The following is a 12,142-nucleotide window of genomic DNA, read 5'->3' as shown; positions in this document are numbered from 1 at the left end:
TTACGTTGCTAAATGTTTGCAAAAAAATCACTTGTGAATCAAAATAATTTCAAGCCAGTACAGTTTTAGCCTGGGAACCAGACAAATCTGCAAGCTCAAGTTTTTTTTTTGCAATAACAGATGCGTCTGGTCCCCCTCCGTTTTGGACAGATTCCCCCTGGACCTGAGACGTGTTGGGCGAATCACAACCATTTATCTAATATGAGGCGTGTTTGAGATGAAGACCATAAAGAGGAGCGCCGTTGAGGCCTTTTTGAAATGCATCCCGATGGCTGCACCTGATGTGGAACTTTCTTTTGAAGGTGCTATCGCGACAGTATTGAACGAACTGGAAGGTAGATTTTCGCTAAAAGAAGAACAAAAAAAATCAACTGCACTTAAAGCTTTGCTTGAGAAGAAAGATGTGTTTGACAGGAGTTGACAAAGGTTTAATATACCAACTCTTAATATGCCAGTTCATCTCTGCACGCTGTACTCAGTTTACATATGTATGTCGCTCAGGTGTTATTTTTCCCGCCCCAATGTGCTGTGATAAGTTATAGTTTGCTTTCACACCACAAACGAACAGCACCAGAGTCCACTCGGAGGCAGACTGAGACCCACCTTTACATGACTTGCTTGTTTGGTCCACAACCGGGTTCAGTAGTTCCAGACCAGCACAAACAAACAGAGTTAACCGGGCAAATGGACCCGAGAAAGTTCTAACCGAACCAAACAGGTTGGATGTGAAAGCACCATAAGAGACACTTAAATCTAATTTCCATTAGGCGCTGTGACCAACTCTCAGCCAGGGGGAGGATGTCAATCATTCAGATTACATGGATTTGTTCCACACCCACGCATCCGTGAAGGCAGAAACGACACACAAAGATGTGCACACGTAAAGAAACACACTCATGGAAACACTTAATCATGCTCTTGTGCTGTACAAGGCACACATTCAGTCAGCGGGGGGATATTTTTCACACCACATCTTGCCAAGTCTTGCAACGGCACATTTATTTGTGAACTTCAAAAAATGACAATCTGATGGACTTGAATTTTTGAGTTTTTACCTGAAGAATATCAGATATATGTGAAGATATGTATTTCAGAAGAGAAAGAAATGATTTAAGACTATAGTTATATGCCAAACATTACCTTCTACACATCCAGCTTCTTAAATGTGAGGATTTTAAAGGTTGTTTTGTCTTTTGTGATAGTAGGCTGAATATATTTGGGCTTTGGACTATTGGTTGGATAAAAGAAACTGTTCGTATATGATAGCTATGAAAAGCCAATGTGAGACCAAAAGTCAATGTTGGCTTATTTGTTAAGTATTCCATAGTTAAGTAGTTATTTGAACCCAAACCACAATCTTTTCCTCAACTTAACCAAGTAGTTCTGTTGCCTTAACAGGTTCTGTACTGCAGGGGCTTGCTGCAGAGGATCTTTTCATAAGATATCATAGGAGCCATTGTGAGAGGATACGTTGAACTGTAAATGCTGCCTCCTATGATAAGCCACGTGAGAAGGACTCACTCTGATGTGAGTCTACTGCTGGAACAGATATTTCAGCGTGTTCTTGTTTTCTTCACGCAGTTCTCTTAAAAGCCTCTCTGAAGCCCAAGGTCTCAATTTAACTTTCTTTGGCTTTCCTCGCCGGCCGTGATGCTTTTATCTGAAACTTACTGTACTCCTCTTTTAAAATCAGCCAATAAGCGCTTTAATTACCCAGGATTTTAGACGCGTATGTGTTTCTTCTGTTTGATGCCCGCGGTGGTCGCCCTTAACTCCTCCACATGCACACACGCTCACATCATTAGGACTGATTACAGTCTGCCTGGTCTGGGGTCTGTCTGTGTATGTTACCACCTCACCCATGTAGAAACAACAACTCCTCGGTAATAATTCACCCTCAAGATCAGTTCAAGTCAACACCGTTGCTGTGAGTTAGCAGGGGTTACAAACTGCTCTGGAACAATGCTAGATCATAATTATAGTAATAATAATGATGTGGAGTTTGACAGCAGGAGAGAACAGATTTTAAAAAGCTGCTCCTCCTCTTTAACTTGATAGTGTGAGGACTTATTCACCTCATTGTTCCAGTCCTGGTTAATAGCCTTTCCCACCATCTGCTCAAACTTCAACCAACTTGACATCACAGCAGTTTGCTGGCTCAGAGGCCAGTGGCAGAGTCACGCCAAATATTAGTCATGGCTAATTTCTGTGCGTCTTCCTCAACAACAATGCAAACGCAGACGTTCAATTGCTCTCGAGCTTGCCGATTTAAACTGCAGCTGTAGTCGCACACTGTAAATGTATAGGTGTTATGTCACATAACTTAGGTGGTGTTTACAACACTGAAATGTTCCTGGAATAAAGAGAGGCCTCCAGAGGGAGGTGAAGGTGTGTTTAACATAGGTGGAGGACGTGATTGGATATACTGTTCATAATAAAGATGTATATGGAGTAGCAGTCAACTCTGCCCTCCATTTATCCAATGTATAATATTCTAGGCCATCACTATAAAAGACTTGTCTGTAAAGCTGCTGACAGAACATCTTGAATGGCTTACATGGTCTATGTTTTGTGAATAGTCAATGGAACTATATAATGTGTGTGTGGGGGGGGGGGGGGGGGGGTTAAACACCCTTATAAACAGCAGTCCTTAAATTACTCAGAGAAATCTGCAAATCCATGATAACATACTCCATCTGCTGATGATGAAACTCCAAAACAGCTACTAATGAAGGTGTAACACCGCCCACTGGGGTTTGTTGTGGTGGGAGACCCACAACAAAAGTGTCTGTGAGGGAGTTTTGGGGAGTGCTGCACTTGGATTAGAATAAGACAGCATGAGGCCTTCAACAATTTCCTGTGATTCCCAGGGAGCTCAGTGGAGACTTCCTCTCCAGGCAGCGGCTGCCGGCAGCATGACATTCCTAGTTTGCAATTGATCTGCGGGATAAACTAACAGCATGGGGGGGGGGGGGGGGATTTATAAACAGGGGAAAAAGGGAAATGCTGAATCTGTCTCACACAAAGAGACACATAGTATGTACTTTGCACAGTATGGTTACATTGCATGTTTGCTACACAAACCAATAAGTATGACTATACAGTTAAGTGCCGCTGCACCACAACCTGTGCATGTGTGTGTGTAATGTAATCGCACAAAGGGGTTCTTATTTTGTAGGTACAGCGTGTAGCCTTTGTAAAGCCCGGCTGTGCACAAATACCAAGCTGAGAGTGGCTGTTGAACTTTGGAAATGTCAGCCACTGCTCCTCACAGACAATACCGTCAGTTCATTCCTGGGTGTCCTCCTTCCCTGCTCGCCTTAAAACTTTCCTTGTGCTGAGAGTGACCTACTGGAATCTTTTTGAAGCTGCGTCCGGCTCGAGGGCAGGGGAGAGCGTGGCGGATACATGTCCTTCGTTCAAACACCAACACTCTTTCAAAAGGAACCTTGCCTGTTTTGCTCTGAAGACACGTGTTCCTCCGGTCATAACTAGGGCATGTGAGAGAAAGGAGCAGAGTTGTTAGCGGAGTGGAGGGTACTCAGTGATCATCCTCAAAAGTAAAATGTAATGCAGTAGAGCTTTCTCAAACATAGTTATTTTTGGGGCTGTACTTTAGTGCTATAGTTTACCTTCTATTCCCTGCACTTGACTGTCAGGAGCTGTCCATGGTGCTGTCACATGCTAAGCAGGATTAATGAATACATGCCCCATACCAGTACAGTTTACCTTGCACTCCTGCTCATAGATCCTGCCATGAAACAGGGAGAAGCGTCTCCTTCAGCCCCATCCCCGTCATGCCTTTCCCCCAGCGCTTCCCAAATCACATGCCTCAGAGCCAGACACAGCATTGGCTCTCCCAACAGGAGAGCGTCCTCCACCGCACAGTTTTACAGTACGTGCTGCATGATGAGCCTCCCTCATCTGTGTGTCGTTGACATGTTGCTGTGTGGTTCCCCGAGAGGCGTCAGCATGGGATTGCTGCGCCGCCGGGCCTTTTTGAGAATGCCACTTCAGAGGAATGCAAAATAAACATAATGCTGGAATATGCCAACAGTGCTCTATCTTTATGTTCACCTGCCATAATACATCCATAGTTCATGGACACTGAAAGGCTTGCCTGAGTGGCAAAAGGGGCCTCTTTATACCAATTGTAATTAGCTCACAGCAGTGCTACATGTAATATTACATTTTTCACTTTTACCACCAGCTCATCGACGGGTTTGAATGTCCAATCTCTCTAGCAATGTGTAAGTGGTGCATGAAGTATCACCTTTCCTTTCCTGCCTGGATACTTCTCTGTTGACCCAAAGAGATAATCCATCAATTCACAAAACAAAGACAATGTTGGCTCCTCAGTGACAATCATTTCTTCTTCCACATATCGACTCACAACAAACTGCAGTTGTTGACTCCTGACTTGTCTTCATACCCAGCAGCGGCTCTCAATAAAATAATGGTACTGTCAGCCTCCTCTCGCTTCCTTTTGCCTTATTTCCTCTCATGGACGCCGGTCTCAAGGGGGGGTTGCAAGAAGCTCTTGAGTGCCCTCGTGTGTTCATTACTGTTTACTTTCAGATCAGTATACAGTATGTGTGTGCTATTGGCATGCGCAAATCAAAGCTTTTTCTGACATTTTCCCCTTGAAGGAGAAAAGGGAAGACATTGAGTGTTCAACTTACATATTCTCTCATGCAACCACTTTTTGACATGAATTTTGCGGTATATGTACAAAGAATTGTCAATGCAACAGCCAAATGACTGCTTCTGTTGATGTCCCTGACTTTGAAGGAGCAGACATGTGGTACAATATTGTGTGTGTTGTGCACATGAATCGCACATCACTCCCAAGCCTTACAGGACAATCAAGCATGACAACACGTTGTCTCCTGTCTTTGCAGGAAGTGCTTTGAACCTGACTTGCCGGGCGTTTTTCGGCTACAGCGGTGACGTCAGCCCGCTCATCTACTGGATGAAGGGAGAGAAGTTCATAGAGGACTTGGACGAAGAGAGAATCCAGGAAAGCGACATCAAGTAAGGAACACTGCTGGAATTGATTCCACAGGACATGGCGCTAATGAGGAATTAATAGCAGATGTAGATACATTCACTGGAAAATGGACGATACCGATGGTTTTTGCACGTTTTAGCCCATTAACTCCAAATTGCGTACACTAAACCAACCATTTTCCAGAGATTTATTTGCCGCTTTCCACGCAGCTGCTGGTTTCCATTTATTTTGCTGTGGTGTGAACATCACACAGATACTTAAAATCATGTTTTAAATAATTATTCATTCATTTTCTTTTTTGTCTAAAGAACGGGGTGGAAATGCACTGGCAAGCAGGTGGAAACAGGATAGCTTGTGATATGCTGCACTGTGCACAGTAACAATATGACTGCGAAATCACACACAAAGCAAGATAATCTATTGACGTGAACTGGCCCCCCCCCCCCCCCCCCCCCCTCCGAAATGGGAATTTGAGCTGTGACAGTAATACTATTCATTAACTGCATTATAAAGTGCATTTTTCAGCACAGAAAACAATGAGTACAAGCTCAGAATTCTGAACATTGTGGCCTCAATATGGCTTTATACTGTATCCTTACATATTTTGGTGCCTGTGTATTGTATTGCAGTTTCATATTGATTATTTGTCCCATGCCTCATTGCATTTACCAGCTATGCTGTTGAAAAGTCAAGCCACAAGATAAAAAAAACAAAACGCAGACCTGTACATAGGGAAAAGAAAACTGATTTATTTGTTGTTGTTTCTTGCGTTCAAACTTTGTTGTTCTGCATCTGACTCCACTCGGGGACTTTGGGGCGTCCTTGAGTTCCACAACAAACAGAGTTTTCAAACTATTCATTGTGTGCAGCTGCATTACCATTTCTGACAATATCATCTACTGTAAATAAACATAAACATGAATGCAGGTGGTGACTAAGTTTCAGGCTGATGGTTTGCTTCTCTTGCTCTCTCTCCATTTTCAGAAGATAAAATATGTTGTGTGAATTCAACTTGGGAAATGGTAGTATTGTATTAAATATTATTAATGGGGGCAATACATGTAACGAAAACACAGATATTTGCTTAAACAAACATAAACCCGTCATAGAGGAAATCATCCATTGCCATATGGCATGCAGTTATATAGTCTGTTGCCAGTTTAGCTGTCTTATTGTACTGCAGGGTTTGATTCGTTTTTCTCTTGAGAGGAAAAGGTAGTCTGGAGTTTTGACAATAAATCTGGGAAGTTTTCATGTGAATTATATTGTGTATATTTTGTCTCCATTTAAATTGTTTCATGGGAACCAATTGTTTTTTTTCTCTCTGTCTAACCATTTCTTTCCATGGGCAATGTTTTGTTTTTGTTTTTTTGTTTTTTTTCTGTGTATCAGCTGCAGAAGAGGACGCTCATTTCCCACATACGTGTGCTCAGAAACATTTTGCACCCAGGATGAATATGCTGAGTGATAAACACACCTCACAAAAAGCAGTTTCTCCAACTTGCCCTCTCTTGCTGTCTCCTTTAAATTTAAGATTGTACAATTGGCCCAACAAGCCTCACTTTCAGAGCCCTAAGACATTTAAAACAAGCCCATTTCCATGTTTTTCCCCTCCTAGTGTTGTAACACATTTAAACAAGTCCATTCCCTGGTCAATGTGCATGTTTCCCATTAGGGCTGTTTGGAGAGGCTGCAGCTCTGGGGAGACAGCCCTATCAGATGGTTAACAACTGCCATTTTTCACACCGCCGCCACTATCGCTATCTCCCTCGCTGCACCCACCTATAGCGGCATGCAGATGGGCTGCGGGGAGCTGAGGGGGAGGGGAAGGGAGGGAGAGGGAGAGAAAGAGAGAGGGAGCCGATAGTAAAGGAATGGAAAGAGTAAGAAATATGGTAGAAGTCACTTAGGAGGAAAGTAAAGAAGACACATCTGTGATAGGGAGTTTGCGTGTGCACTGATATGAACATGCAACAGAAACAAATCTCATTTTAAACCCCCAACGCTGCTCTTTTGTCTGTCTTGTCTCTCTCTTCCTCTGTTAGTCCCTGACACCAGGATTACCCCCGCTCACTGGCTGAGGAGTTATCTTTTTAATAAATCATCCTGATATCTCATGCAGCGGATCAATAATGTATTTGATCATCCACGCTCTGTTGCTGATGCTGCCACCCTGAGCTTTTCCACATCCAGCCTGTGCCCTGTGCTTTTTGCTTCCACAAAGTCAGGCAGATCTAAGGACCATGGGCAAAGACAGGGAGCGACGGAGAGAAAGGATAGGAGATACTGAACATGAGCAAATGTGTGCTTACCCTGCAGCCAAGCTGTCTACCTTTTCGGATTATCCATTGGACAACTTTCTAAGGGTCTTCAGGCTGGCATCCACACACTTTAGCTTTATTACTAATGCATCAGTAGCCGAGCTTGAGCTGAGAGACGAGCGCTTATACCACAGGCACAGGCACAGAGTTTCTGCAGGCATTTATTGACCCAACTCCGAGCCTATTGATTCAGAGGAGTTCATTTCTACAGTAGCCCGAGCCCATAAATTCTCATTTGCCCCACTGGGACGTGGCTATTGTTGTTATCATAGCACGGATGACTGCACATTAGCATAGCATGCAGAGATTAATAAATTAGCAGAGCAAATCTGGCTCAGCATAATAAAGAAGGTGATCGATATTGTTGCTGACCCAATTCAGTTGGTTGTTTTGCAGTTGTACCTGAAATCGCATGCAAAAGGAACGAATAAGTTGCAAACGCAGAGGATTTGCTCGTGAGGAAGGGAGAGAAAATACTGACAAGAAAAAGTGCCTGCAGCGGCCATAGTTGAAAATATGTTCACGATTTACTCATTCGGCTAACTTAATATCAATAAGCTCAATCACCCCGAGGAAAAGTATTTAGAGAGTTTTACAATTGAACATCTTAGTCCATCTGATTCACCATTGTAGGAACATCTTGCATCGTGAAGCATCGTTCAATTTCGCTCTTCCAGTCCAGCTGTTTGTACTGTAAGTGTGTCATGGGCTGTCATTCACCTCCCATCCCTATCGGTGCGCATCACCTGGACATTGTTATCCATCCGCTCTAACTTTAGGGTCCCTCATCGTCGCCTTTTGAGACTCCGGTTCAACAGCGGTGGTCATTATCCATCAGGTTGTATGGCAGCGAGCTCCGTTGTCTCAAATAATGTGATAATGTGAAACTGGAGGCTTGAAAGTGCCCACCACTCCCTGGAGAGACATGAATTATTCCCCGTGCCTACTTCTCCCAGCACCCCAGGCCCCCCGAACCCCATTGCACAACAAACTCAGCTGAAAATACAAATATCATCAGCACTGCCTCAGCCTCTCCACGCAAAGCCCATGATACACTTTCAATTACTGATGCCAAATCTCCCCAACAAGCCATCCTTATGTGCAGTTTATCGGCTTGAAGGCGAGAGAGAAGAGAGAAGCTTGAGAGTCATTATACCCCTACACACTCAAGCACACACTCACACACACACACACTTTCCTCATCCCACTCCGCCTTCTCAACACAGCCCTTATTAACACATACAGTTGATATACACACACACACACACGGAGGAGATCTCTTTCTCATTTACACTTTGTTTCCTCCAATGTGTAATTTGTGTTGAGGGTGCAGCAAAAGTTGGCTAAGTAGTGTATCCATGGTATGAGGGAGCATTATCTCCCCATTCTCTCCTCCATCAGGCTCAACCAGCCCAGCGGGGGACACTTATTTACTTTATGGAATATTACTTTCTCTCTGTTACCATGGCAGCTGCTATAAAAAGATTTTCTTCTGATCGCCATTATTTGATTCCCCCCCATCCTCCCCGCATACGCCGAGGAAGAGCCCTTATTGATTTTCATTTCTCATATGTTTTGAGTGCAGAGAGAAGAGATGAACATGCCTTGAAGTACTTACAGTAACACAAAAGGGTCTTCATCACGATAGAGTTGTACAGAAACACGTTGCTCACGGGCATTTCTGGGATCGCTGCACTCTGGATCACAACTCTTTTCGCCCCGACACGTTCACGCCGCTTGCCATCACATTCGTTTGCACTGATTACATGTTCTTGTACATTAGCACAGAAAGCCTCCTCTCATTTCCAAAATGACTGTTGCAGAGATGAAGTGCTCAGTTATTTTTTGTGTTTGTCTTGCAGGATCGTCAAGGAGCATCTTGGCGAGCAGGAAGTGGCCATTTCCTTGACTATTGACTCCTTGGAGGAGGAGGACCTGGGAAATTATTCCTGTTATGTGGAAAATGGTAACGGCCGTCGCCAAGCTACCATCCAGCTCTTCAGACGGGGTAAGGGCTCTTTGACGTTTCCCACTGAAGCCTTGAGGAGTGTTAAACCCTCAACATCCAGTTTTTTTATTTCATTTCCCTGAAAGTGGCTTTAAGGTTGGAAAAATTCACCTAATCCCTTCCTTTCTGACACACATCACACTTCATTGAAGCTGTATGATGAATGAAGTATTCAAACCCTTGCTGCTCCGTTTTCTAGATGTCTTTTGCATTATTTTAAACAAATTCCCCCAAATGTCAGCCTTACATATTTAGTATCTTCAGAATAAAGTTCTGCGTGTTGTGAACAAAACTTGACTGCACAGAAGTCGCTGCTTCATTAAAGTGAAAGGGGTTAATGCGGCACTAATCACTATTTCTATTGTAATAATGTGAAAGGGTTCACTTGCAGCAAGAAACCCACAAAGAGTTTTCACCTCACTGCAGTTTCCCTCCACTCTTCGGAACGTTTTAGCGTCTTTCAGCTGATTGTTTTCAGTGGTAGAAGCTTCAATAAACCCACTGTACACTAGAAGACTTCATGTACCTCACTTCAGACAACCAAAGACCTTACAGCACTGTTTGCAACAGCATCCTTTTGTCTGTCCTTTGTTGGTCCATTATTCTTTTCCCATCTACGCATGTGTTAACACATCTGCGCTTGAGCTCCATTTGGTTGCGCCGTTCCTCTCTATGTGTGCTCCAGCAGCTCTGTAGCTATTTTGGCTCTCTAGCATGACTTGTCTGAAGCTCTTTTCACGCACTGGTTGTCACCCTGCAAAGAGGGGTAATTTGATGGCTGTTTAAACAGCAAATTGGTCCTCAGCTTTTCCCAACAGGCCAATAAGTTCAGCATACAATTACATTGTAAGTCTTTATCTGTCTGTCTCTCCGCTTTAATCTCTGTCTCTGTGACCGTCTTTTGTAGATGGCCCAATTCCTTTTGAGTGGTCTTTGTAGATGCCAGACAGCTTCATTTAACTCTCCCTGTCAAAGCAGCATTTCCAAGGAGAGGGATGCTAAGAAAGACTTCAAGTCAAGCCATCTCTCCCTCTCCTTCTCTCTCTCTCTCTCTCTCTCTCTCTTTCTCACACATTATTCTGATGTTTATTTCATGTTTCCCCTCCCTGAATGCATCATAAACCCTGCAGCAGGTATGTGACCGTCTCTGCGGGCTGCCTTCCCTTCTTTATCAGGAGGAGGAGAGCGATGGGAAGAGAGAAGGCAGAATGGACGTCGTGGTGAATGGTTGTTCGTTAAAAGCATTAAAGTTTTGAGGAAATTGGGCCAAAATAATACCGCTGTCTTTCTGAGATATTAGTTGTTGATTAAAAATAAAAAAACATCAGGGCAATGTGCTGACTGATACAGATAATCTATCTTTACAAGTTAAAGGACAAGTTTGACATTTGGGGAAATACCCTTATTTGCCTTCTCGAAACTACCGCCAGCAGCAGGTGCAAAAATGTTATTATACGGTGGGATCACTAACTCAGCCTCACATGTTTTAGCTTTTCTCTTGATGAGTGAAATTATCTCGAAATGAAGTATCACTCGTGTGTCGGAAGGAAAACGATTAAAATAAAATGGCTTGCATTGAAAAGAAAGAAAGACATGTAAAGGTATTTGCGGTGTACATAATCTGTAATAAAGTAGTGGCTGCTTTGGGGTTGCCATGGCAGCCGTGCAGTGCTCCAGTCCACGGTGACAGAGATATAAGGTGGACCTGTTCTAGCTGAGCCAACCAGGTAAATGCTGCTCTCATACAACACATAACTCATCCTTCCTGCAAGCTGGGTCTCTGGGGAGATGGAGAGGAGATGATAGAGAAGATAAATGAATGGGAGAGAAAAGAGGGGGTAGGAGAAGCAAGAAGAGGTATGATGGAGAGGGGAGTGAGTGAGATGAGTAGACTGAAGCCTTTTGTTTTGAAAATGCCTCCATCCATGTCCAGAATTGTCACAAGTCCCACTGTGGATTACAGCCAAAGTGCAGAGCTGTGTCATCGCTGCGCTGCTCTAAATAAATTAAGTCAATTTCTCATCATCCGGCTTTTTTTTTTTTTTTCTCCATGTGTCTCCCTGCACTGTGCCCTCTCATTTTTCCCAAAGTCATTATGAGCCTCGCATCTCTTCCCCCTGAAGATTGATGCTGCTTCACACTGAAAATACTGATGGTTATCCAACAAATGTAAATGTGTCCTATAAGTGCCTCATCCTGTGAGTTTAACAGGGGAACGGGGCAGAAAGAAATGACCTGTGAGTCCATACCGCTGCAGAAATAAGAAGTCAATTGTCTGTTTTTGTGTATGCATAAGGGATATGTGTATTCCCTATTCCGCGCCATGATTGTCTCACCCATTTAAAATATCTTCTGGTCCATGTGTCGTCCTCAGCAGAGCTCATGTACACCGTGGAGCTGGCAGGAGGGCTGGGAGCAATCCTGCTGCTGCTCATCTTCCTCATCTTCCTCTACAAATGCCACAAGATCGAGCTGATGCTTTTCTACAGGAGGCACTTTGGCAGTGAGGATGTGGATGGAGGTAAAGATGGCACAAAGCATCACAAACAAATCCCCGCTCTGTTTCTGACTGAAGACGTACAATTTGCGCTTACCTTTTTTTTTCACCAGGACTTTCTTTTCCAAATTCCGATGTTGCGCGAGCATGGATGACCGTGGATGTGCCTGTGTGGGTTTGTTTCCATGGATGTGAATAGGTCCCGTTTCTTTACCCATGTGCATACGATTTATTGTGTGTGTGTGTGTGTGTGTGTGTGTGTGTGTGTGTGTGTGTGTGTGTGTGTGTGTGTGTGTGTGTGTGTT

The 12,142-nt window shown here is 43.7% G+C and overlaps 1 protein-coding gene across 2 annotated transcripts in view; it reads left to right on the top strand.

The window, feature by feature from the left end:
• Positions 1-12,142, top strand: part of il1rapl1a (interleukin 1 receptor accessory protein-like 1a) — a 150,697-nt gene that overhangs the window by 131,355 nt on the left and 7,200 nt on the right. For both annotated transcript variants that reach the window (XM_031869395.1, XM_031869396.1), the window contains exons 7-9: positions 4,902-5,034; positions 9,195-9,340; positions 11,715-11,861. In XM_031869395.1, the coding sequence (XP_031725255.1) occupies positions 4,902-5,034; positions 9,195-9,340; positions 11,715-11,861 (426 nt within the window). The remainder of the gene's footprint in view (positions 1-4,901; positions 5,035-9,194; positions 9,341-11,714; positions 11,862-12,142) is intronic.

The sequence above is a fragment of the Anarrhichthys ocellatus genome, unplaced genomic scaffold (assembly GCF_004355925.1).
Source record: "Anarrhichthys ocellatus isolate YVR2014 unplaced genomic scaffold, GSC_Weel_1.0 scaffold47, whole genome shotgun sequence".
In the NCBI taxonomy this organism is placed as follows: Eukaryota; Metazoa; Chordata; class Actinopteri; order Perciformes; family Anarhichadidae; genus Anarrhichthys; species Anarrhichthys ocellatus.
The sequence above is the reverse complement of the archived record's forward strand: the minus strand, read 5'-3'. Positions and strand labels throughout refer to the sequence as shown.